Raw genomic sequence first — 24190 nt, 5'->3', positions numbered from 1 at the left:
AGGGGATAGACATGTCCCTATTGACCAATAAGCTCTGCCTAACCCAGAGCTCTTCAAAGGACAAGACCATCGTCACATTCCATTTGGTTTATTTTTTGGTGTCCACAACTCATTAATCAGAGCAGAAGGGTCAGGAGACGCTAGTTTCAACTCCTCACGCTTCAAATTCAAACTCGAAGTATTGTGGATCGAAGTAATGAATTCGGACGTAGCCGTCTTCCCCACCACTGCTGTAGCTGCAAGGAGAAGATGACAGCAGTTAGACTCGTCCGTGTATGTATTAAAGGACCCCACTCATTGACAGAGAACAGAAGTGGGTAGGTTTAAGGGTCTCCTCATTCTGGTTTGAACTTTATCCCAAAGATATTTACCTCTTGCCATCAGGATGGAAAGCAACACTGTTGATGGGGCCAAAGTGACCCTTGACTCTTCCAAACTCCTCTTCAAAGGCAATGTGGAAAAACCTAGGATATAGGAAATAGGAAGACATATGGATAGCAAAGCTTCACCCTTTGGTAAATTCCCCATGACTGCCCTCCTCCAGCAAACAGGCCTCCCACTTACCTGGCCTCAAACTTGCCAATTCTGGTGGAGGTTGTGGTTACATCCATGGCCTCCTGCCCACCACCCAGGACTACCTATAGAAAGAAGGAGACCCAGAGCTAGCCTTTAGGCCAGGCCCTGCCCCTTAGTATAGCATCATCTGTACATCCTCTAGACATTATGATTCTCTTCCCCCATCAAACTTGGGAGCCTGGTCCCTTGGAGCTTCTCCTAGTTTACCACACACACCCCTCTCCCCAAAGTGCTCCTTTGCTGTGGCCTTGAGAGTCCCACCATCCTTTATTGTGACTAATGGATGAGCAGGAGAGCCAGGAACTGCCTTACATGATCGTAGATAGGGGAAAGAGCGGCTGAGTTGACAGGTCGTTCCGTTCTGAATGTTTTTTGATGCTCAAGGGTCGTGGAGTCAAAGAGCTAAAAACACATTAGAAGGGGAAAGTGAGATGAAAATAGGGAAAAGCCCCTGATTTGGAGCAGTCAGGTACACTTTGAGCCCAGCACTCACCTTGGCTGTATTGTCCTTAGAGGCAGTGACGAACATTGTCATGTCTCGGGATGTCTGAATATCATTAATCTGCCTCGAATGCTCCTTGACATTCACCATCACTTCTCCAGACTGTGAGAAAAGGCATGGAAGAAGGTGCATGCTTGGCCCTACTTCCCACCACCAGGAGTCCAGAGCCGCTCTCTTCTCTAGTGAATGGGCAGCTGTGGTCCCTTCCTGCCCCCAAGCATTCTCCCCAGATCCAGATATGCCCATACTCATCCTCCTGTTTTCCTGCCTCCCCAACTCTCACCTTAGCACTGTACTGGTTGAGTTCCCCATTTTCATGGCCAGCAATGATACACTCCCCTAAGGGTCCCCACACGGCACTTGTGATCTTAGCATCAGCATTACATGGGATCTTCATATAAGGTTCGTTGCTATCTGTTTATGGAGTGGGGAAAGAGATGGTGAAGACTGGCCTGTGGCTACACTATACTGGGCCCCACCTCCAATCCAAGTCCCTGCATCTCCATCTCAGTCATTACCGATCTGGCTGGGGTCCCGCAGATCAAAGAAACTGACAAAGCACTGGTATCCCATCTGCTTGTCTGTGGAGAACATGATGATGTTGCCTCCAAAGTCAAATCCACATGTACGGACGGCTGAGTTGGTCTTCAGCAGAGCCAGTTGCTTCCCTAGGGATGGAGACAGGTTGGAAAACTGCTCTTAGTCCTTTTTTCATCCCCCTAAAAGCCCTAGCTCCATCTCTACCAAACTTTACTGTTCCTTCTATCAGTAAACATGATTTCTCAGGAAAGTGGGCTCAGCTCTCAGAACTAGACTAAGGCAGCCCAGAATCCCCTCCTCAGCCTCATGCACCCTTGTCAAAGAATCTCAAAGGCCATCAACTCCAAATCATCCACAAGCAGAGATGCTATGCCGAATCCCTTTGCCAGAGGGAACAGCTTATTCCCATTCTACATTGAGCTGCATCTGATCACTAACAAGTTTTTTCCCAAAATTGAGGCAAAACCTGCTTTTCCCTCATCATCCTAGACACCAGACTTCCAGCCCTGAGGTCTGAGATTACATCAGGAAACTGCTTCATTAAGCCTGGGAGGGGAATGCCAGGAACTGGGGTCCTGAATTTTTGACCAATCATCTGGCCACTTAGGAATAGGTTCATCCTAGCAAGGTAACCCATTAATCTATGAAGATTCATCTCCAGAATGAACTTTGTCTTTGGGGACTTGTGAAACATAAGGAAGCATTCACTCTGTCATACTGGAAAAGGCAGGATGGTGTGGAGGAAGCCAGAATAACTGGGTGCTGGGCCTAGCCCTAACCTTGTGACTTTGGCCAAGGTATTCATTCCCTTTCTCTGGGCCTCAATTTTCTCCTTCACAAAAAAAAGGAAGTTGGACTAAAGAATTCCCAAGTTACTTTCCAGTTCTGACATTCTCTATCTGGTAACCAATATCCTCTTGACATCAGTCATGCCCACTCCCAAATGACCAGCACCAGGTTACCAGACCTGGAAAATTGAGTCAGCCGAAAGTAGAAGATCACTGATTACCTGTCTCACAATCCCAGAGGCGGCAGCTGTTGTCGGCGGAGCCGGTAAGGACATGTTTGGTGTCCCCTGGAGAAGTTGTTAGGGAATGTTACCAAATTCATCTGCCACCTTTTCCACTTGGCAAGGGAAGCAGTCTGAAGTTCTTTAAACCATCTGGATAACCTCTGTAATCAAGCACTTCTGTCTTTAATCAGCAGAAAGTGCCAGTTCTTTCTCTAAGAAGGATCATTGGAAGAGAATGAAATCCCCAACCCCTGGGTCTTTCTGAAGGGACAGTCAAAGAATGAAGGATACAATCAGCATCCACACACCACACAGCTCCAGTGTGCCCAGTGTAGGTGCCCAATCTCTCTCCATTCACTGAGTACCATACATTGACAATCTGGTGAAACAAAGACAATTAGTCTGTACCCATCTCCTAGAAGAGGTAACCAAGGAAAAAAAAAGTAAAAACCTTCCTTTCCTGGGAGTCTTCCAGCAGCTTCTGGCCTAATGGTTTCCCTTTTGCTTCTCCCTCTCCCATTCTTCCACATGGCCTTTCCTTCCTTCTCTCACTCCTAAACCCCTACCAGGGAAGCTCCCTAACCAAATTCCTGCAAAGGATCGTGTGAGTGGGCTTTTAATATCAAAATGTGTTTTGTGACATATTCCAAACAAATGATTTGAGGGAAGATTTCTTTGTCTTGAATAGGGCACCCCAAAAATCTTAGCATATTTTTATAGTTTTAAGAGCTATAAGCTAGATGTTTTGTATAGTAACAGTTACGTACTTGCTTCTTCCGGGTCCCCCAAAACATTCACATGTCTTTTTTCAAGGTGGTTGTTTCTGTAGCCAACTTTATCTACCTGATATTTATTTAATCTCAGCAGACACGCTTTCTTGCCTAAATCATAAATCCGACCTCATATTTTTCAGTGCGATGAATCCACCCTGACACAAAGAGCTTCATGGCTCCCACAGGTAGCACCACACTAGTTTTCCCTTCCTTTAGAGTAAGGAGGTGTAAAAAAAAAAAAATCCCCAGACTTCTTGAGTAAAACTGAACTCAGCACAGCCACCATCTATTCCCAAGGACAAGGAATCCTTCCTGTATGAGGAAATCAGTTTGAGATAATATGGAATAGGAGCTGGAGGTGGAAGATAATGGTGTTAACTGTAAAAAAAAAAAAAAAAAAAAAAAAACTGGAAAAGCAGAAAAAACAGGTAGCAAAGGGGAAGGTCTGTACAGTAGGAAGAACCGAAAAATCAGGAGATGAGAGGAGTTCTGATCCTGGCTCATAGACCTCTGACGGGTAAAATGTAAAGAATATTAATAATAATTTTTGATATTTACAAAGCTCGTTAAAGTTTATAAAATGCCTTACACACCTACTCTTATTCCAGTCTCACAACCACCCACCTGACCGAGGTTAAATGACATTGAATATTGTCCCACTTTTTCAGATGGGAAACAGACTTGCCCGGGGTCAAAGAGGCTGAAATGGAACTGGGCAGCATTCTTATCTACTGGGCCACTGAGCTGCCTATACTAACTACATTAAAACAACAAGTGCCTTAGTATCGGCCATTCCAGTTCTCCCACCTAAGTCTCCCCACACTTCCCACCCAGCCCCCGCCCCACCCCCTCCAGTCCCTCCCCTTTCCCCTCTAGCCCCGCCCCACTCCTTCCCATTTCACCTTTGGCCACTCCCACATGCGGTCTTTCTCTCCCCTCTAGCCCCGCCCCACTCCCTCCCATTTCCCCTTTGGCCACTCCCACATGCGGTCTTTCTCTCCCCTCTAGCCCCGCCCCACTCCCTCCCATTTCCCCTTTGGCCACTCCCACGTGCGGTCTTTCTCTCCCCTCTGGTCCCGCCCCACTCCCTCAGTGCCTCCCACCTCTCCTCTAGCCCCACCCTTTCCCTCCAATCCCGTCCGCCTCACCCTTAGCCCCTCCCCCTCCCCGCCAGAATCGCCCCGCCCCTACTCCTAGCCTCCCTTCTCCCCTCCAGCGCCGCCCCGGGATCGCTTCCCCGTGCTCCCTCCCCCCTCCCCCTCCCCCTGCCAGGCCGCGCGTGCTCACGGGGTCCTTGGCCACGGTGAAGAGCAGGTCTCCCTCGCGGTTATACTTGATCTGCGTGATGGATCGCTCGTGGCCCTGGAGCAGGATCGGCTTCTGGGGATGGCGCCGGACAGGGAGCCACTGTCAAGGCATGGTCTTTGGAAGGGATCCCCGTTCTTACCCTCGGCCTCCTCCCGTCCTTGCTTCCCCTTCCCTACCCGGACTCACCATCTCAGCAGCTCCGGGGATCGCACCGGCACCACAGACCCGCGAGGCAATGTGAGGTACGCACCGGAAGAGGGCTAAGCTGAGCTTCCGGGTCATGAAGCCGGGCCGGCACCGGAAGTGGAAGTCTTCCTTTTCCGGCGTTGTCATGGCGGCGACTCTGGGTGAGAACCTCTGAGCCCCTCCCCTCCCGTGTTCCTCTCTCAGTTTCTTCCTCTGTAACCATAATGACAGCTGGCGCCGAGCGCTTTGATCCGACGTGGCTTAGGGACTCCGGGGTGAAGCCTGCTTGGGCATCACTATCACCTCCATCTTTGGGCAAGGGGGTGACTCCGGCAGCCGGTGTGGGGGCGGGCCCTTCCCAGAGCTGGGAGTCCGGGGGTGCGTGGTCGGGGTGAGTGACGGGCCGTCCTCCCTCTCAGGGCAGGTGTGCGCCCTCGTGCTGGTGGCGCTGCTGTGGGGCGGCTCCAACCCTCTGCTGAAGAGAGCCGCGGGGACCCTGGTGCCGGCGCAAGAGGGCAACTGGCTTCAGCAGCTGCTGCAGGAGACGAAGTACTTATTTTTCAGCTACCAGGTAGGGCCCGGGGAATGTACGCGGGGGGGGGGGAACGGACGCCGGGGGTTTTCCAGGCTTGGCCCGGACGCGTCCCGGAGTCCTGCCTGTGTGAGGAGGGCACAGGCTTCTCTCCTCTCTGAGCCTCAGACTCATCCCCAAGCCCCTCTAACTTAACGCAAGCCTGAATTAACTGAAGACTCAGGGCATTTGACCAGACCCGAGGCTGGGTTTGTTTGCGGTTCTTCCCTCCCGCATCCGCCCGGGTTTCCTGTCTGGAAGTGGGTGCCGTCATTAGCGGGACTGCCGGCCCCCTCTCTCAGGTGACCCTGCGCTGCCCGTGTATACTGACCCTCGCTTTTCTCTCACCTTCAATCCCAGTATCTGGTGCCCCTTTGCCTCAACCAGTGTGGCTCCCTGGTCTATTACCTTACCCTGGCATCCACAGGTATGTGTGACTCGGTTCTGAGGGCTGATCATCTGGGTGGGGTCCGGGTAATAAATATCAGAGGGGTTGCAAGAGGCCTTCCGGAGTGGTTCCTTTGGCAGTCTAATGTCTTTCTTCACCTCCCTCCTCAGCCGCCATAGCTATGCTGCGTGGTGGGACTGGCGTCCTACCCTAGCAACCTTGGCAACTCCCAGGCATTATGAGTATGAGAAACCAGTCTTGAACTAGACAACTTAATTCTATCAATGTGGTACATGCTGAAGCCTTGGGCTTGATATTGGAAGACCCGAGTTGGAATCCTATTTCTGCTGCCGCGTGTGATCTTAGGCAAAACACTTCAACTCTTTGGGGCTATTTTCTTATCTGAAAAATGAGGATCTTGTTCAAGAGTGCCCTTACCTATCCCTTCCATTTCTACATCTCTGATGCGCCAGACAAAGGAATGAAAAGCCATTCGAGCAAGAGGAGATGGGTTCATAGACTGCACAGGATAGGCAGGCATAGTTGAGTTGCATTTGCATCATTGAAGAGAATACCCCCCTGGGACCACTGATCTATTGGATATTTGTAGCACCACTAAAGAACTGCTTCTCGGATAGGTCTTCATCTCCTCCATTTGACTTACATGCACATTACTTCACATTCTATCTACTCAGGTCTTTATTGGCACCAGTGTTTTGTTTATTCTTGTACTTTTCTTTATTGTTTTTTATTCATTGGCATAAACCAAAAAAGCATTAATTATTCCTCCACCCCTAAAAGACTGTAGCATATTTCCTTACTTTTAAAAGATCCCAGACTTCATTCATGTGGTGTGGACACTCCTTCCAGGACTTGGGAGATTAACTTTATGAGTTGCCACATCCATTCCCCATGATGATATATTTGGCTTGGCTGGTTTTCTAACCACAGCCTGCTGTAAAGTCTTTCTAGTTTCTATTTGGGATCAGGTAGGTGGGAGGGATCTGTCGTTACTATGTCTAGCCCACTGAATTTGCCTTACAGAATCTGAGTTCAGAGACTGTGAGCACCATATGACTTCAATGTTTAGTGTGAAAGATCCTGAATTCTTTAAACATTATTTTTTTTAAGAATTTGATCCCTCCCAAAAAGAAGTTAGAAATGAGGCTTAGATTTAGCTATGCTCCCACTGAATGAGTTTCTACATCATGTTTTTATTATAGCTGTCAAGAGTTCTGTATGTGTCTATCTTTAACCTAAAAATTATGAAATCTGGCATTTCTGTAACTTTCTGGAGGTTTGCAAAGCACTTTACAGTAGATCATTGGAGCCTCACAGCACCCTTTGAGGTAGGTGCTGTTCTCATCTCAGTTTTACCGACAAGGAACCTGATGGTCAGATTCCTGATGATAAACAGGGAGGTTTAAATGACTCACCCAAATGATCTGTCTAGAAATAAGTGTTTTGAGGAGGGTCCTAGCACAGATAGCCCCTCCTAATAGACCAAATCCTTTTTGAGGATAGGGACACATTTCCTGCTTTGGAGTGAATCCCAGGGAATATCAAAATGTTCCCCTCCAGATCTGTCCCTGGCTGTGCCCATCAGTAACTCCCTGGCTCTTGTTGTCACCCTGGTTGTCGGGAAGTTCCTTGGGGAAGACATTGGTGGAAAATGTAAGTAAGGCCACTCCTGGGGAGAAATCACTTGCCAGGCTCTTAGTGTCCAAGCTGGGTGACTTCTGTGCATTTCCAAAGTCCATAGTCTTTGGGGGGGATGAGAATCCAGTGTCTGATATCTCTCAGCAGCCTTCCCCTTCTTTTTCTACAATCAGGGTAGGGAACCATAGATTATGGGAAGACCCCATCTTATGTCTCTTTCTTTCTGACCCAACACTTAGCCTATTGTCTGGCACACATTAGGTGCTTAATGTTTATTAATTATTGATTGACCCAGGGCCTGCCCTGGGAATGGTGTTCACCATCTCCGGAATCATGCTCTGCATTGCAAGTTCAGTGGGCAAGACAGAATAACAACAGGATCCCGTGGCCAGCCCCACCCAGAGACGACGGAGCCTTGGAGCAGGGAACCCTGAGCTGGGGATCTTGAGCCACTGAAGCTTGAGCTTTCCTTGAGAAGGCTGTCTTTGACTTTTTTTTTTTTTTGGCAGGGGCCTCTCCCTTGACAATCCAGTGAAGCCTCATGGGGAGGGAGGCATAGAGACTTTACCGCTTTGAGCCCAAAATTTCATGCCTTGGAAACTCCTCCCCCTCTCCCCCTTCAGTGTGTGACCCAACCTCTCTCATGACCTTGGCCTCCAGCCAATATTGTGGTTTGTGCAGAGCACCCTGGTTGTCAGGTGCAGAGTCCTCCTCAAACTCAAACTCTGGGCCCTTCTGAGCCTTGGAGTGAGCTGGTGTGGGTTGGGGATGATAGTGAGTCACAGCCCACAGGTGCTGCAGTCAGTTGAACGCCTTCCTTCCCTTCCCCACTTGCAGCCTCGTAGGGGGCCCCTCAGATCCTAGGCCAAGAGGCTAGTTTCATCACCAGCTTTTGCTTCTCTTAAATTCTCTCTAGTTCAAGCTTTAGAGTGGGATGTGGTCTGGAAAGATGGGTAAACAAAATTCAGATGACCCAGAAGCAGAGAAAACTATTTATTAGGCTAGAGCTTCTCCCAAAGTGTGTGGGCCCCTGTGTCCTCCCCACCCCACCTTGTTGTTGGGCCCTATACAGGGTGGAGGAAGGCAATCCTTCCCTTCCCCTGGTAGCTGAGGCTTTCCCCTCCCAGGCAGGCTCACTGCAGGTTTGTGGGCCAGGCAGACTAGAAAGGCCTGAGATCTCTCCTGGCAGGAAGCTGGGAGACCACGCAGAAGAGGGTCCATTGGTTCAATAAAAGGCTGAGCTATGGCTGCTGATGGAATGCTGGCTTGGGATGGGGAAGGGAAGGGAGGGAGGCTGGGCCAAGCCGCTGGTGTTCCACTTCAGCATCCAAGTTTAGTTCTCTACTACCTATCCTAGGCAGCATTTTCCAAGAAACAGGTTTCTTCTACCATTTCTGCAGCCCTCTAGAAGAGAAAGATCAGTCAGGTAGAAATGCTGATTTGGACCTGAAAGCAAAGTCGTCCCCCTTAATCTATCAAAAACCTAAACAAAAGGACTCTAAACAACATCTGATTCAACATAGTCACTGTCCAGATGAAGGAACTGATTCAAGATGCAAAGATAATCTGTTTAAGGTGACAGGGCCTGGTAAGACAGCTAAAGTACTCCTCTGGAGCTTTAGGGTGAAATTATGGGAAGATTCCAAGTCCTGCCAGAAGGGGCAGCAACATATGGGTTGTGGTCAGCATGACAGAAGGGCTGGATGACCAGAGCTGATGAGGATGTGCTGGCAGAGTCTGAATTAGAACCCAGATCTTTTGCAGTTTTGAGCTCTTTGCTTCTCCTTGGCTAAGTTGTGGGACTACATACTTCAGCTGAATCTAGAGCAGCTCTAAGGACACAGATCTCATACCTGATCCAAGGGCACCTCTGTCAATGTATTCCCATCTTCCTCTACTTCTTGGGCACCTGCCAGTTCCCTCCTGCTGTGGGGTGCACCATACATACCCCTTTCTTCTGTGAGGAAAGAGGGGGTACATGTTGACCCTATTGGGACTACACAGGAGCCAGAAAAGCACATATGGCTAGACTTTCTTCTCCAAGCCACTGGGTTCCCTTCGTCAACTTCCAGCCCACAGTCAAAGACTCTTTCCTCCTCCAAATTTGTCTTCAGCTGTCTCCTTCTCCATACTGACTCCTTTCGTCAGTTAGGTTTTTGGCCACCAAAGAGGCTCATGGAATTAATGAAACAACTTTTCTAAGTCACTGTTCATATCCATAATAAATTTTTCCTCACAGGAAGAAGATAGACCTGTGAGGTGGAATCTGAGGGCATCAGTCCCACTCAAGTCCCTGAAAAATCACCATTATAGCTAGTAGATGGGATACCTCACATTTACATCTCTATTTACAAAGCACTTTTCTCATCCCTCAAGGAAAGAAAGGCCCCTGAGCCTCAGGGATTCAGCAGTTTCCCCACTGTAATAGAGCCTGGGGCCAGCTGTCCTTTCCCAGCCTATCCTGGAAGATAATAAAGAACAGGGAGACTTTGGATACTGGACAACACTGAGTCCAGGGCCCAGACACAAACTGCTCCCATCAAGATTAGCCCTATTTCTAGAGCTCTCTTAACCTCCCCACGCTTCCTCTAGTCTAAGTGTGTGGGGATGCAGAACAAGACACAGAGGGAGTTACGAGGATGCGGAACTTTTTGTTTTCAATCATCTCGGTCCATGTACTAGCTGTATAACCTGACCTCTCCAAACCTGTTTCCTTATTTGTAAAATGTGCTGGATTCATTCTAGTAGCTAGTTCACAGGGCTGTTAGGAGGGATCGGGGGACAACTTGCCAGGCTGAAGTAGGGGGCGCTTTCTCCGAGGGCTTCGGGCCAGCACAGGTTTGGCAAAGAAAACGGAGGACTCTTTCCTGGAGGGCTGGACTGCTGGAGCCCTGAAGCTGTCTGCCTGGGGGAGGGAAGACCTTCTGCATCTCCTATACCCAGATCCCCTTCTACCCCCTCTTCAATTCCCACAGTCTTCCTTTGGGCCTTGGCAGGTACCATTTCTAATGCCTCTGGACACAGACCAGGTACCATCCATATTGCCAGCCTCAGTAACAGGGATGTTAAAGCATAGCTCCTGGCCCAGGGCTCAGGATAGTGTGTGCCTCAGTTTACTCATTTGTAAAACATTACAAATTCCTCTAGGGATTCCCAGGACCTTTCTCTACTTTTTATCAATCATATCCTCTTGGGACTTCACTATTATGCCCTTTCCACCTTTCCTTAGCTGTCTCACTTAACCTACCTTCTGCCTATAGGTTTTGGGTTCAAGTCTTGGTGGACGCCTGTAACACAGAAGGAAATTGAGCAGATTGCTCAGATTAAGATTAAGGAGGATTCAAAAGATAAAAGCCCAGGAAGCTGAGATGAGCCCATCTCTACCTCCTTCATCTCTTGGCTATACCTCCCAAACCCTAATGTACCAGAAGCCACCCGGCAAGGAGGGGCTCGGCACCAGAAGCTCCAAATAGGGTAGGGCCTTATACCCATCATCTGATACGGCCACGTAGTAACCGCCATTCACCAGCGCTGCTTTGCCCAACACTGGCACTCCCTCCAGTGTGCAGAGTCTGTAGGAGAGAAGGAGTCACTCCTTGCAGAGCCATACCTTGGAAGATAGCTAGAAAAAGATGCTTCCTCAAATTTTATGAGAACAGTTCCAGTTTAAGGATTAAGGCACCATTTTTCACACCACTAGAATCAGATTTAGACCTGGAAGAGACCCTCTTAGGTCTATCAATAAATGATACAAAGAGACAAAAAACAGCCTCTGCCTCAAGGAGCTTGCAATGTAATTGAGACAATGCAAAAAAAAAAAAAAAAAAGGAAAGCAAGCTACATATGGGATAAATAGGAAATAAGCTACTGGGATGTAGTTGAAGAAGGTATTCTGTAAAAGGTGGAATTGTAGTTGGAACTTGAAGTCAGAGAAGTCAGTAGTTGAGCAAGAACATTCCAGGCATGGGGGACAGCTAGAGAAAATGTCCCCAAATAAGAGGGCATTTACTTAAAAAGATCAGCCAGGACGCCAGTGTTGTTGGAGAATGTGTAAGAAAACTGGAGAGGTCGGAAGGGGCTACTTTTGAAAGGTTTTGAATTCCAAAGAATTTTATATTTGATTCTGAGGGTGATAGGGAGCCACTGGAATTTAGGGACTTGCTCTCAGGTTAGGATTTGGGCCCAAAGCCAGAATCTCTGTTGTACTATGGGCTCTTCCCTAGGATTTGGAACAAAAGACTTAAATTCAAGTCATTATTTGTAAATGGGGATTACTCAAAGGTTCCTTCTATCTCAGCACCTATGCTCCTCCCATAGTTCAGTGACAAGTCGGGAACACTAACTGCTCATTTGTGGGAGGGTCTTTCCTGGGGCCTCATTTCCTCCCTGATTCTTTCCTTCTACTGGGCATCCTCCAAGCCACTCCTTCGGGCAGTCCGGGCCCAGCTCCTACCCGCTCACAGCTCCGCCCTTCAGCTGGGCCTTCTCCGTCAGTTGCCTCAGCACTGCTCCCCAGTCCTGCCAGGAGGTACGGTCTAGATGCAGGCTAAAAGGAGGGCTCAGCAGGTCCCCATTTCTAAACACCCTGGAATAAGAACAGAACAGGGGCCTGTGACTCCAACCCAGCTGAGGATTTCAGGAAGCTCTGGTAGCCTTATTAGTCTGCAACCCTTGATGGACCAACAAAAGGACTGTCTGCCATGGCTGAAGAAGACTGTTCTCATCAGCATTTTCCCTCAGCCCTAATTCCCATTCCACTCCCACAACCTCAGCACTCACTGAATTGTGCAGGAGGCCGAAGCTGGGATCGTCCTCCCAGGAGACCTGTAATTTGGTCTTGGGAGGGCTGGAGGACCCTGGCAAAATAATAACTGACAGTTACATAGTGCTTTGTGATTGCCAAACATTACCTCATTGGCCTAGCCTGGAACAAAGGGAAAAGCAATACATTTAGAGTCACCTTTGCCACTTCTCAGGGCCTCAGTTTCCCCCTTGGAAAAGGAGTTTGGACTAGATAACCTCCAAGTTCCCCCTCGGCTCTTAAGCGTTTATGATCCAACATTGTTCTAAGATAACTAGCGCATCCTTTTACTGATGGGACTGCTGAATGTCACAGAAAGGGAAAGAATTTGACTAAGATCACCCAATGAGGATAGGGGAGAATCAGGTCTCTTGTAAGTCTTGACTCCAAACCTATGGCTCTCTGCTAGACTGTGCGGTTTGAGCCTGAGAAGTTGCTGCATCCTCTGAACTGTACCAGTCTGAGGCCCAGCTCTCCTCACTTTGGGCAAATCCCTGACCCCTTCTGGCCCATGTGTGTTTCCTTCTAGTTAGAAATCATCCTCCCGATTCTGATCAACCAGAACTCAGGAACTTCAGGCTAAAAGAATCCTCAGCTTAGCAGGCTGCCTACCTTCAGTCTGCTTTGCTGTTCAGACACCTTAAGACATCTAGGGGGCCTGGGAGGATCACTTAGTGCTATTTGATAACTCCCTGGTAAAGAAAAAGCCCACAGGGGCTGATTTGCCCAGGGTCACAAGAGAAGTGGCTATTGGTAGACTATAAACTCTGGTCCCCTTTACTCCTGATACAGGGAGACAGGTACACATTCATAGCCCCAGGAGCCTACTAGGTCCAAATGTTGCAGGGTAAACATGGGTGAAGGAAGGGCCAAGTTTGGAAAAGTATAGAACCCACCAGGAATCTGATGTTTTTCCTCCCTGGTTTCTCCCCTCCAGGATAGATATAGCTGAAAGACACAGAAAATGTTGCCTCCTGAACATGGCACCTTCCCCAAACTACCCACTTCTCCCCCTACTCTCCCTTCTTCAGTCTTACTCTTCTGGGATTGGAGGGTAGGAGACAACAGATAGAGGTTAGGGGACAGTCCTGTTCAATTTTTTTTCATCCTGATGGATGTTTCATCTGCTTGCAGCCTGATTCTCCTTGACTCTTAGATTGAGTTGCTACCAGGTCTGATGTCAGCAATCTGTATTAATCTAAGTTGTTTTCTGATATAAACCAAGGCAAGTTGGAGCTTCCAAAATCCTCTCTCCTAAGGTGAGAAGGCCTCAAATGGGAGTTCACAGTGAGATTGGCTTTTGGTTCGTCCGTGGCCAGCCCTGCCCCTCTACACATGGATCCCTGTTTTGGCCAATACCAATCACCACAGGATATCATATTCAGGGGAAGAAATGACCCTTGGGCTTAGAGAGTTCTCAGTTTAACGTAAAGACAATGCATGAAAGTTAAGCCCACAGATAAAAAGCACTATCTTGTGCGGTAAGGAAGGGAATGATGAAGAACATGGAAATAAGTCAAGGAGAGCTTGTTAAAAAGCCTTTGGTGCAGTGGGGTAATGGATAATCTCTAGCTGCCCAAAGGTCCCTTGGTCCCCACTCACGGCAACCTCCGGAAACGTTCAAAGCCAGCAGCAACATACTCCCCACCGCTCTGAAGCTCTGACAAGTCAGTGATGACATGGCCATGCTGAGGAGTGTAGAGGGAACGAATGGCCAGGGGAGCCTGTATGGCACTTGTCACCTCATTAAGAAATGCCTCGAAAGTGGGGAAACGGCGGTGGGTGACCACCAGCCGTCTTCCTGGAGAGAACGGGTCCCCATTCCGGTATACCACCACCTTCTTGGCCACAGGAAGCCCAGGAGTAGTGGCAGCCATGGTGCTGCTGACCTAAGCTAGCAAGGGACGCTCAGCCGTTGCTAGGCAATCAGGATAGAGAAAGGAGGGACTCAGACACTTAACTCCTACCTTCCCATTTTAGTCTGTCACTAGAAATCTAAAATGGTAGCCTTCTAGCTGGAAGTGAGACTAGAGCTAACTTTTTATTAGAGATTTTGATTACCTAATCCAATCATTATCTGAGCAATAGTCCTCTCTATACTATCCTTAAAAACTGGTTCAAATCTCAATATTCCTTATTTTGAATGGCTTTGCAAAGTCCCATTTCCCTCCAGAGACCTCATTTTTTTTTTCCTCCTGTCAAAGGGGATTGGGTCAGATAATCTGGAAGGGCTCTTCAGGTTCTAAATCTAGTGATTCAGCTTCTGCTTGTACACACTCCTTTCTACCCCAAACACGCATGTATACACATACCCTTTTTCATGCAACTGATGAATAATTGTCAGGCTCAGTTGACTTTGGGGAGGGCACCATATCTCAGTAAAAGAGAGAGCTGGATCTAAAATATACCTTTCATGGCACGCAAATACCGGGTCAACGAGATGGAACTACCAAAGCTCCAGAATGGAAGGTGTTTAATTCTTCCTCTAACCCAGTGACTTGATTCTCTTACTCTCTCCTTCAGTTCTCACCAAGTTTCTGTTCTCTGTCTGCCCAAAGGATGCCCTCTGAATCAGGGTCCATCTAACCCCAGACTTGATGCTGGGAGGCAGGATTATGGTCTCACACCTTTTTCCAGGTGTAGAGTTGATAGTCCTAGGCCAGGCTCAAAGCCCACCTATTTCGAACACGGTTTGTACTGAGGCTTAGAAATCTGATACCAGTCTGGTCCCTGGAGCCAAGGAAGGAGACAAGAGGTACTGGCATACGGGGCTGCAATTGGCCTTGAGAACAAAGCTGAAGTTGTGCTCTGACTTCACTCTGGCCCACTGGAACAGGTTGGAGAACAGGAGTCTTCAGTAGTGAGCCATGGGGAGGCCCTTCCCAGCAGTATCAGCTTCCCAGTCTCGCTGACAGCTTGGCCACTCAGATGATGGTATTATGGTGATGTGAGTGCTTGAGGTACAGCCCTCTCCAACTAATCTTCTGGGAGATCTAATGTTTGTCTGAGAAGCAGATACTGTGGGAGATAAGAGGGGATGGGGCTGTCAGGGAATGCTGAAGGCCTGCAGGACCTCTGAGGTTTTACCCATATGTAAAAACTGAGAAAGCGCATGGGAGGCTGGAAGCTCAGGAAAGCCGAGAATAGTCAGGAAGGAGAAAGCTGACAGGAGGCAGTCACCTTCTTTCGACTGACAATGGCCTGCTGCAGCCAGAGCATTTCCATGGCCAGGTGTCTCCGAAGTTTCTGGAGCTGGGCAGGTTGGGAGGCTGGTGTGAGCTCCAGGCCCTCTGTGTATGTGGAGACATTGCAAAATGTGTCAGGGGATGCCACCAACTGGCCACAAAGGCTGGTCCCCTCTAAAAATGCCCTGTTTCCATTTAGCTCCAGCCTGGAATTGGGGATCTTGGGTCCATTAGGGAGAGGAGTTTTTGGTGGGTCATAGGGAGAAAGGAGGGAAGAGGAGCTACCTGGGATCCTTATCAGCATCGGGTCACCAGCCTCCATCAAGAGGCTGGGCTGGGGGCTACCTTCCTGGCTGACCCTGAAACCATCTTGCTGCTCAGGCCCCTTCACGGGAGAAGGTTCCTTCTGGCCTCGGTCTGTCTCTGGTTCTTCACTCTGGAGTCTGCCGGGGGGCTCCTGAACAAGGTCCAGGCGGCTGCCTCCTTCTGTCCTGGGGCCGCAGGGTCTTCTCTATGGGGCAATCAGGGCAGAGCCTGAGGGCCTGCTCGGCCCACCCCTCCCGTCTGCCCCCTGCAGAGAGGAGGGAGGGAGGAGGAGGCAGCTGAGCAAGGAAGAGAAGAGGGTATATGTGGGGAGGACGGCAGGGTTCCGTTCGAGGGCGCAAGAGACAACACAGGGAAACGGGGAAGTGAAAGCCACAACAACCGCCCTCCCCCAGGGAGAGGGCCCAAGGAGCAGTCCCGAAGCCCCAAAGTCGGCCACACGTCAGGCTCGGCGCTCAGGAGGACCCAGCGACTTACCCGCGCCTCCGGGGAGAAAACGGGCCTCGGAAGCCAGCGTCCCACCCAGCGCGGCTGCCCGCCCAAGTCTCCCTCCACCTGCCGCACCACCTCCTCATACTCGGCTCTCAGGCTCTGCAGCCGCCTCCGAGTCTGACGGCCCCTCACGCAAGCCTGGGGACAAGTGGATGCGGTCACTCCGGGCTGGGGCAGAATCCCGGGCCGCCGGGAGCAGTGAGGGAGAGGGGGGGAATCTCGGGGCCCGCCCGCCCGCAGGAGGGCACGGGGAGACCTGGGAGCCCCAAGGGGCCGCTCCAGGGAGGGTCTATCCAGGAAGGATGGTGCCCCTGTCCCCACCTGTAGCTTCGTCACGCGCCGAACCAACTCGGGGAGCTCCATGACCCAGCTACCGCCTCAACAGTCCCTTCCTTTCCTGGCGCTTCCAATTGTCGTCACGACCACGCCCGCGTTTCCATGGAGGCGGAAACGCCCGAGCCGCAGTGCTACTGGGAAACGTGCCCACCCTTCCGTCTTTATGAAAAGGCGTCACTGCCGGCCCCAAGTAGACGAGAACGCCCTGCCCTCACCTCGGAGTCAACGCCAGCTCTCTCGAGGGGCTACGGCGGATCTTCCTCACCTAAAGGGGCGCGTGGGATCTCAGGCGGAGGATTGGCCGATGAGCAACACGCGGATGGGAGGAGCCAATGAAGACACTGACATCCAGTGGGCTTCGGTCCATCAAGTTTAATTCAGCTGCTAGAGGCCCGGCCGGAACTGGGGGGGAGGGGGGAGGCGACCTAGGCTATATCACAGCCGGGGTCAGAGGCCAGGGTCATGTGAAATCGGAGGGCCTGAGGGCACAGCCCGTTCAGAGCTTGGTGAGGTCATCGGACCTGGTGGACAACCTGGGTCAGAAGTCAGGGTCATGTGAGATCAGGAGGCTTCAAGTCCCAAGCCAGGGTCCTAGCTCTGGGTATTTGGGGTCCGAAGGCCTGGGGGTCACAGCTCCAAGGCCCACAGCCAGGTCACAGAGTCAAGGTCTTGAAGGGGCCGAGCTCCTTCCTCAGACCCTAAGATCTGAGAGACGCCAGCTGCTCCCCTCTGCTATCCTGGGGAAACCGAGGCAGAGAGCAAGTCTGATAGGCCCCCGAAGCCTTCCCTTAGGCTGTGGGTGCCTCCTCGGGCTCTGCGTTCTCCGCCAGGTGCAGCTTCTGTCTGGGCGCGGGTAGTTAAGGCGGTGTATGAGGTGGGGGCGGGGGAGGCTGAGGGTCCCTCCCGGTTCAGGGTTTTGGGCACGCCTCCTTGGGACTGCTGAAGCCCGGCCCCCCACCGGACACGCCCTAGTTGCAGGCTGTTTGGGGGAAGGGAAGGCTCCGCGTCCGTGAGCAGGTGGGGCAGGGGAGCCGGGTTCGAACCACTCTGAGCCCCTTGTAGTGCCAACCCCACGGGGTCTTAACGGCCCTCCCCTTCAGGAAGGATACATAGAGTTGCTGAGGTCCTCCAGCTGCAAAGGGAGAGAGGAGTCAGGGGGGCCGAGCCCCGGGGCGCAGACGACCCCCAGAGGTCCCCACGCCCAACCTCCCCGAGGCCCCATCCCCGCCTCACGTTGCTGAGCAGTTGGTCTAAGTTCCGGTCAGCCACGGTTTTCTTCTGCTCTTGAGGCAGCGTTTCCGCTTCCCCCTCGTCCTCCTCCTCCTCCTCCTCTCCACACACGTCCAGGCTGAAGTGCAGCCGGGCTAGCTTCTCCTGCATCTCCCGGACGTGCTCCAGCTGCTCAAAGGAACACTCCTTCCCTGCCCGGCCCAGGAGCCCAGTGCCCATCATGTCCAGGCCAGCTCCCTCACCCCCCGCCCCCCTTCCCCGGGCCTGGCCCGGCCCACTAGCGGAGGGGAAGCCTCGGCCTTAATGGCCTGCTCTGCGCATGCAGATACAAAGAGTCTGTCGGGACCCGGGGCACATTCTAAGCCCGATTGCTCAGACCCAAGGAGCTCCCTAACATCCCTCCTTCCCCACCCACCCCACAAACCTACCAAAGGCCTGGAGCCGGCCAGAATGGAAGTCATTGAGTAGGTTGAGCAGGCCGCCCTCCATCTCATAGACTCCAGTCACCTCTGTCAGGAAGGAGTGCTGCAAGGGGGTGCCTGCTGGGGCACCCCCTCCCCCTGCGAGCACAGGGCGGCCCTTCTCCTTGGTCACCCTGGGCAGTCGGAGGAGCCACTGGTCAGGCACAGGAGGCTTTTCCCTCAGCCCTCCGGCTCCAAGATGTCTGGGGGTGGGAGGGCTAGCTCCTTCCCCCTCCTGAGTCCTAGGAGGCAGCACCACCAGACTCCAGGTCACTGGCCCTTTCTAGGCCTCAGTCTTCCAGTCTGTATTCTGGGGACAGTTGTCCCTAAGGTTTCCCTTAGTGTCATAGGAAAAGGGGGGGCCCTCCTGGATGTCCACGCTGGAGCAGACCGACTTACCGCTTAAATTTAGTCCGCTGCTTTGGGGACGGTAGGTGGGGGAGGCCCAAGGAGAAGGAGGCACTTCGGCTGGTAGGGACTGGGACCCTGCGCAGAGCCCCGGCGGAGGGCGCGGGCTGTGACAGACAGGGCTTAGGGCTTCTCTTCTTCTTCTTGTCATCCATGTCTGTGAGTGGCCAGGCTTGGTTCCAAAGGGATCAAAGTGCCCTTGGGGAGGAAGCCTGGGAAGAGAAAGACTAGTGGGGACAAAGGAGTGAGACACTTTGGCTTGGCCCCAAAGCGCAAATGGGGAGCAAGAAGCAGATTTTCTCTGTATACAAGAAGAAACTTCCAGAGCTCCCCAGCTGTCCAAAAGTAGGATGGGGCAAGTCCTCATCCCTAGAGGTCTCCTCGATGACTAGATTCCCATTGGCAGAGATGATTTGGAAACCCATTCAAGTACAGATGTCGATGTTTTCTGAGGCCCCCAACTACTGATTCTCTGACATGTCCACCTGGTCTGGGAGGCCTAAGATTCCATTTGTTCAAGGGACCAGGAATCCTGAGTTCATTTCTTAGAGCTATCCTCTTGTCCCCACTGTCTCTGAAATCAAATCTTAATTAGATGGGCCTACTGCAACCCTTATTGTACTGTGTTCATGGAGAAACTGAGGAGCAGAGAGAGCGAGAGGGACTTTCCTACTCACTAAAGCATACATTTTTTTTTTAACTTTATAGAATTTTTTTCCCCCAAATTTTAGCATGTTCTTAAAAACTGAATTCCAGATTCCCTCTCCATTGAGAATACAAGCAACAACAATATTGGTTATGCACGTGTAGTAATGCAAAACATTTCCACAATGGGTCAAAGCATAAAATTTCTGAAATTTTATTCAAGGTGTTCCATAACCTGGCTTCAAGTACCTTTCCACATAAACAATCTGGTCTACTGTCCTTTAGGTCACCGCCTTGTCCTTTCCCCTCCCATTTCCAGTATCTTCATCTATAACTGTCTCTACCAAGTATGGTTGATGATATTGGAAAAGCCCTTGCCACAATACCTGGCACACTGGGAGTGTAATCAAAGTTCCCTTTCCCTTCCTGTTCCTCATCCCACCATCTTCACTCTGTTGAAGACAGGCCCCTTCTTAAAGCTCAGATACAAGTGTCCTCCTAAAAGCATTTCCTAAGGCTTCTCTCCCCAGCTGAGAGTAATCCCCCCTCCTCGGATTTCTCATCACCCTTCGTCCTTGTCAGACAGGGGTAGTAGAATGGAGAAGGCCCCGGCTTGGTGCCAGGAAGCTGGAGCTTGACCCCTGGCCCACCCTGCAGCTTCATTTCATCATGGGTATATCAATATGTTAAATAATCACACAGGGCTATTGTGTTGAAAAAATTCTGCAGACTTTAAATTGCTGTAGACATGAGATTTTCCTCACACTCTGCCTCAGGACCAGGGTTGTTGGTCAGCTCTGGCTTAGTGTTTGTCCAACTGAGGCAGTAACTGGCCAGATGGCAAGCAGACCCTGGGCCTCTGGCAGCTGGGAGCAGGGAGAGGGTTTGAGCAGACTGATGTTGTGGGGAGTGATTATAGAGATGTCCCCACCAGCTTTTCTTCTGTCCCACTTTCTGCTTGTCTTAGCTTGCACACTAATGAAATTAAACCCCTGTCCTCAGGTACCTTAAAAGGTCCCTTACAAGCCTCGAAGCTCTCAGAGGGAGGGACAGGGTGAAGCTCTGGATGAGGAACTTCCCCAGGGCCTATTTCAGGTTGTACCCTGACTTCTCCACACACATCCAGCAAAATGGGGGGAGTGGGGAGAGGAGGGGTAGCTGTCCTACTTGGGGGAGTCAAGGGGAGATTGAGGCAGTTTTTGTGCCAAGGCTGCCTGCTTCCCCACAGAGAATAAGGTCCTGGTTCTAGGCCCCTCCTCCTGGCTTCTAAAGGGGATCCCTTTCTTGGTGGAGGACCTGCGTCTCAGTTCCCAGGCTCCCATTCTCAAAGATGTTTGTGTGAGCATTCAGGCATGATACGGATCTTGGCTGTGTCTTTTGCTCCCCTCTCAAGGAATCTCTCTTACTGTTCTCTACAGGCAGGAGTGGAGGGGCAGGGCAAAGTTCCCCATCCCAGGTCAAAGGCGGCACTCCCAGCAGGGTCCCAGCAGCCCCTTTGGCCTCAGGCTGGTGTCTGTTGGGACAGGGAATGTGTGCTAAGCTTGGCCTGGGGCTGGGGGATTCGGTGTGTTCCACTTTGATTGGAAAGAACATTACAACTGCCCTCAAGAGGTTGGGGATTCAGAGGGTCCCAGACATGAGGAGCAGTGTGATTCTGGGCAAATCATTTTCGGAACTTCAGTTTCCTCATCTGTCGAATCCTCATCCAAGGTACTGGGCAGTGGTGGACAATGTTTTTATTCTCCCCCTCCCCCAACTACTGAAGTGTTCTAGAAAAGTGATCTCATTAAAGAAGCATTAGGCACCTGCTGTGCGGCTGGCACCGTGCTAGGTGCTGGGAGATAGTGCCTCAACGGGCAGCAGCCCCTGCCTCTCCAGCAGCTTTCCCTGTCTGGCCTCCATCCACGGCGGGAAGCACTTGTGTCTGTGTGCAAGCCTCCGGGCGTGTCTGTTAGCATTTGTCCGGGTGGGGGGCAGCCCCTAGCTGGGGCCTGGCTCCCACCAACGCCCCCGCGGCCCGGGGACATCCTGCCCCACTTAGGCAGGGGCCTCGAGGCTGCTGAGGGACGGGTGCTCAGCATCCCCAAGCGGATCGCTGCGCCCGGTGGCCGGCTCCCTCAAAGCGCACATTGGGACCCTGTACTCCATCCCCCACAATCCCATAATTGGCCCCGGCGACAAAGACTGACCTGGACAGATCCCAGCAGAAGCTGCCGGCCCCGCCTGGGCCGCTGCCGCGTCCGGCCTGGGTTCCCCCGCCTCCCACTCCCTGTGATGAGTGTGAGTGTGTGTGCGTGTGTGAGAGAGAGAGAGAGAGAGAGAGAGAGAGCGCGCGCGGATTTGCATTTAAAGGGGACGCCTCTTCTTTGGGCTCCCAGGGTCGGTCTTCTGAGAGCCGGCCTTGGCTTTCTAACCTGCTTCTCCCTTTCCAGGTCTGGCTCTGGCCCTGCTTCAAGGGTGGCAGCGTGCCCAGCGGGCAGGGAGGAGGCCAGAGCCCGCCCCCGGCCGGGGGAGGGGGGAGTGGCCCAATTGTCAGCTCTCAGCGGTTTCCCAGAAACCACAGGGCCAGTCGGTTCCGCTTTGGGGAAAATAATGGGTTAGGGGTGTTCGACACCGTAGGGTTGCCCATGGATAATGCTGACAACTGAGTCCGACCGTCAGAGCAGCAGCACGCATTTTTATAGCGTTTTTAAGTTTGCCAATTCAAAACAACCCTGGGAAGTGGGTGTTTAAACACACACACACAGAAACCCCTTTTTCAGAAAGGAGAAGTCAGGTAGAAAAAGGTTAAGTAACTTGCCCAGGATCAATCAGGTAGTGAGTGACTGAGGCTGGAGTCGAATTCAGGTCTTCTGGAGTCCAAGTCCGGTGCTCGGATCTCTTGGGCCACCCAAGAGCCCCTGCAAGCTTTGATGGTTCCTCAGTAGTACTCGTTTCTCAGAACGGTCCCAAGCACAGCCACACTTTCAATTCAGTCAGAGCTCAGAAGGATTAAGTGCCTTTGGGCATCAGAAATAGAGCCAAAGCCCTATTCAGGGGAAATAACAGGGAAGTAAATACAAGGTATATACAAAGAATTTGGGGAAGAGAATAGCCTCACCAGCAAGAAAAAGGCCTTCTCTCAGAGGCCAGATCTGAGCTGAGACTCCTTTATTCTCCTGTGAGGCCAGGAGTCTTTTGAGCATGGAGTCACTTGAGCCATAAGCAGGCACCGTGGGGAGGTTGGGGAGGTGGAAGAGTGTGTGAGAAATGGTAATGGGAAATGTCTGGAAAAGTAGACTGGAATTTATTGAGGGATCAGTGCTTTTGAGTTACCTCAGTGTGGTAGTTGTGTAAACACTGGATTGGAGAGAGAACAGAGGAAGAGGGAGTAACTAAATCCAGGAAGGTAGGGACGGCCTGAACTGAGTGCAGAGATGGGCTTGGATGTGAAATAGATGCACTATGGAGAGAGAATTAAAGAGACTTAGCAACTGTCCACGTATGGGATAATGGACTGGACAGGAAGAGACAGACACTGAGATAGAGAAAAAGAGACACTGAGGAGAGACAGGAAGAAGGTAGAAAGAGAAAAGGAGGGACTGGAAAAGGGGAGAGACAGTAGAAAGGATGACTTCTGCCGTGAATCTGGGTGACTGGAAGAAAAGTGTGGCCCTCAACAGTTAGGAAGAAGGGAAAGTAGGAGAGGGAGCCGCAGGTTGATGGGATAAGAGAACAAGCTCCATTTTGGACATGTTGAGACAACTGGGGGGAGACTTTTACTGACAGTTGTGGATATGAACAGTAGGAAATCTGAATCAGATAGTTGCAGGGAGGGAAGGAATTCTTTCCCCAATATCCACTTCCAAACATTTCTGAGTTATACTCTTGCACCTCACTTTTCTAATCTGAATTACTAAGAGATATGATTTGCTATGGCATTCATCAAGGGTCAGTCAAAATTTGAATCCAGGTCTTCCTTTATCCACCCACCTTTATGGACCTTTATGATGAAAAGAGGAATTATCTCCTTGGGAAAGTCAAGGCTGAAGAAATGCAAGGAGTCCCATGCAAAAAGGGCTTCTCCCTAGCCACCTGCCCTTCATATGGATACAGGACTTAGCTTCTGTTAACACAAATACTCATTTCCTAAGGATTTAGAGAAGGAGAAGTGATTGAAAAATTTAAGGTCTTGGGGGGATTTGTCTTCATTAATTTGTGAGATCAGTCCATGGTCCATCCCTAACAGTTAACCCTTATCCTCCCTCTCACTGATCAATCTGTTTGTCAATTAGCCAATAAACATTAAGTGCCTACTATGTGCCAGGCACTTGTGCTCATCTTGCCTCTGCTGGATGCCAGGTCCTGTCTTTGGAAATGGGAAGAAGTCTTTTCCCTTGGGGGGGAAGTGCTGTGTTGTTGCCCCCAGCTAAGTGAAGGCTTCATGGAGGAGATGGCACCCGCAAAGCAGGCATGCTGGTACATTCTCATTCGTTGTGGAGCTTTGGCAAAGGCAGAATCAGGGCGAGTGAACAGTAGGGTGCCCAGAGGGCTAAGGCTAGAAGGTCGGTCATGGCTAGATTACAGACCTTGGGGGTTGAGCCAGGATTTTTTACTCAGCAGGCAAGGAGGAGTCATTAAAGATTTTCCTAAAGAAACAAGGCCATCAGAACTGGGCATTGGAGCAAATTCAAAAAGTATGTAGAGGCAGTGTGGGGCAGAGCTGAGAAGCCTAGGCTGGAGCTATCCAATAACATCTTGCCGGATATCAGTTTCCTCATCTGTAAAGGGCATTGGAGAAAGACTCCAGGCCC

The 24190-nt window shown here is 51.0% G+C and overlaps 4 protein-coding genes across 8 annotated transcripts; all 4 read right to left on the bottom strand.

Annotated features, from left to right (window-relative positions):
• Positions 1 to 72: 72 nt before the first annotated feature.
• Positions 73 to 5059, bottom strand: EIF3I (eukaryotic translation initiation factor 3 subunit I). 2 transcript variants are annotated; one of them, XM_003765444.4, is made up of 11 exons: positions 4898 to 5059; positions 4691 to 4783; positions 2922 to 3009; positions 2628 to 2693; positions 1597 to 1746; positions 1362 to 1492; positions 1070 to 1180; positions 889 to 978; positions 565 to 638; positions 372 to 464; positions 73 to 236 (listed from the first exon to the last, which is right to left on the bottom strand). In XM_003765444.4, exons 1-11 carry the CDS (start codon positions 5042 to 5044, stop codon positions 155 to 157), a joined length of 1125 nt encoding a protein of 374 aa, XP_003765492.4. In that variant the 5' UTR covers positions 5045 to 5059; the 3' UTR covers positions 73 to 154. The 2 variants fall into 2 exon arrangements, with proteins under 2 accessions (XP_003765492.4, XP_031818138.1); XM_031962278.1 differs by lacking the exons at positions 4691 to 4783; positions 4898 to 5059 and adding an exon at positions 3398 to 3591.
• A 3326-nt stretch (positions 5060 to 8385) lies between these two features.
• Positions 8386 to 14687, bottom strand: DCDC2B (doublecortin domain containing 2B). The gene is made up of 9 exons (XM_031962284.1): positions 13919 to 14687; positions 13213 to 13264; positions 12295 to 12371; positions 11969 to 12100; positions 10941 to 11087; positions 10763 to 10802; positions 10306 to 10420; positions 9369 to 9472; positions 8386 to 8919 (listed from the first exon to the last, which is right to left on the bottom strand). The coding sequence occupies exons 1-9, from the start codon at positions 14191 to 14193 to the stop codon at positions 8869 to 8871; spliced, it is 993 nt and encodes a 330-aa protein (XP_031818144.1). The 5' UTR covers positions 14194 to 14687; the 3' UTR covers positions 8386 to 8868.
• An 85-nt stretch (positions 14688 to 14772) lies between these two features.
• Positions 14773 to 16893, bottom strand: IQCC (IQ motif containing C). Of its 3 annotated transcripts, XM_031962281.1 has the most exons (5): positions 16639 to 16892; positions 16303 to 16455; positions 15787 to 16012; positions 15497 to 15606; positions 15191 to 15334 (listed from the first exon to the last, which is right to left on the bottom strand). In XM_031962281.1, exons 1-5 carry the CDS (start codon positions 16678 to 16680, stop codon positions 15293 to 15295), a joined length of 573 nt encoding a protein of 190 aa, XP_031818141.1. In that variant the 5' UTR covers positions 16681 to 16892; the 3' UTR covers positions 15191 to 15292. The 3 variants fall into 3 exon arrangements, with proteins under 3 accessions (XP_031818140.1, XP_031818141.1, XP_031818139.1); XM_031962280.1 differs by lacking the exon at positions 15497 to 15606 and having other exon boundaries at positions 14773 to 15334; XM_031962279.1 differs by having other exon boundaries at positions 15497 to 16012; positions 16639 to 16893.
• A 490-nt stretch (positions 16894 to 17383) lies between these two features.
• CCDC28B (coiled-coil domain containing 28B) lies at positions 17384 to 21712 on the bottom strand. 2 transcript variants are annotated; one of them, XM_031962283.1, is made up of 6 exons: positions 21587 to 21712; positions 18744 to 18979; positions 18312 to 18478; positions 17887 to 18074; positions 17763 to 17785; positions 17384 to 17496 (listed from the first exon to the last, which is right to left on the bottom strand). In XM_031962283.1, the coding sequence occupies exons 2-6, from the start codon at positions 18905 to 18907 to the stop codon at positions 17442 to 17444; spliced, it is 597 nt and encodes a 198-aa protein (XP_031818143.1). In that variant the 5' UTR covers positions 18908 to 18979; positions 21587 to 21712; the 3' UTR covers positions 17384 to 17441. The 2 variants fall into 2 exon arrangements, with proteins under 2 accessions (XP_031818143.1, XP_031818142.1); XM_031962282.1 differs by having other exon boundaries at positions 18744 to 18964.
• Between the last annotated feature and the right edge of the window lie 2478 nt (positions 21713 to 24190).

The sequence above is a fragment of the Sarcophilus harrisii genome, chromosome 3, assembly GCF_902635505.1.
Source record: "Sarcophilus harrisii chromosome 3, mSarHar1.11, whole genome shotgun sequence".
Taxonomy (NCBI): domain Eukaryota; kingdom Metazoa; phylum Chordata; class Mammalia; order Dasyuromorphia; family Dasyuridae; genus Sarcophilus; species Sarcophilus harrisii.
The sequence above is the reverse complement of the archived record's forward strand: the minus strand, read 5'-3'. Positions and strand labels throughout refer to the sequence as shown.

What these genes read in the sequence shown, in the direction of transcription:
- IQCC (XM_031962279.1), bottom strand. Translation starts at nt 16,680, where the DNA reads ATGGAGCTCCCCGAGTTGGTTCGGCGCGTGACGAAGCTACAG. An exon ending in GGCGCGTGACGAAGCTACAG is followed by an intron (nt 16,456 to 16,638) that starts GTGGGGACAGGG and finishes ACTTGTCCCCAG; the next exon opens with GCTTGCGTGAGGGGCCGTCA. An exon ending in TTTTCTCCCCGGAGGCGCGG is followed by an intron (nt 16,013 to 16,302) that starts GTAAGTCGCTGG and finishes ATTGCCCCATAG; the next exon opens with AGAAGACCCTGCGGCCCCAG.
- CCDC28B (XM_031962283.1), bottom strand. Translation starts at nt 18,907, where the DNA reads ATGGATGACAAGAAGAAGAAGAGAAGCCCTAAGCCCTGTCTGTCACAG. An exon ending in CAGCGGACTAAATTTAAGCG is followed by an intron (nt 18,479 to 18,743) that starts GTAAGTCGGTCT and finishes CCGACTGCCCAG; the next exon opens with GGTGACCAAGGAGAAGGGCC. An exon ending in TGGCCGGCTCCAGGCCTTTG is followed by an intron (nt 18,075 to 18,311) that starts GTAGGTTTGTGG and finishes TGGGCCGGGCAG; the next exon opens with GGAAGGAGTGTTCCTTTGAG.
- EIF3I (XM_003765444.4), bottom strand. Translation starts at nt 5,044, where the DNA reads ATGACAACGCCGGAAAAGGAAGACTTCCACTTCCGGTGCCGGCCCGGC. An exon ending in CCTCTGGGATTGTGAGACAG is followed by an intron (nt 1,747 to 2,627) that starts GTAATCAGTGAT and finishes CTCCATCCCTAG; the next exon opens with GGAAGCAACTGGCTCTGCTG. An exon ending in ATTGGCAAGTTTGAGGCCAG is followed by an intron (nt 465 to 564) that starts GTAAGTGGGAGG and finishes CCTATATCCTAG; the next exon opens with GTTTTTCCACATTGCCTTTG.
- DCDC2B (XM_031962284.1), bottom strand. Translation starts at nt 14,193, where the DNA reads ATGGCTGCCACTACTCCTGGGCTTCCTGTGGCCAAGAAGGTGGTGGTA. An exon ending in GGAAAAACATCAGATTCCTG is followed by an intron (nt 12,372 to 13,212) that starts GTGGGTTCTATA and finishes TTATTTTGCCAG; the next exon opens with GGTCCTCCAGCCCTCCCAAG. An exon ending in TCGGCCTCCTGCACAATTCA is followed by an intron (nt 12,101 to 12,294) that starts GTGAGTGCTGAG and finishes TTCTTATTCCAG; the next exon opens with GGTGTTTAGAAATGGGGACC.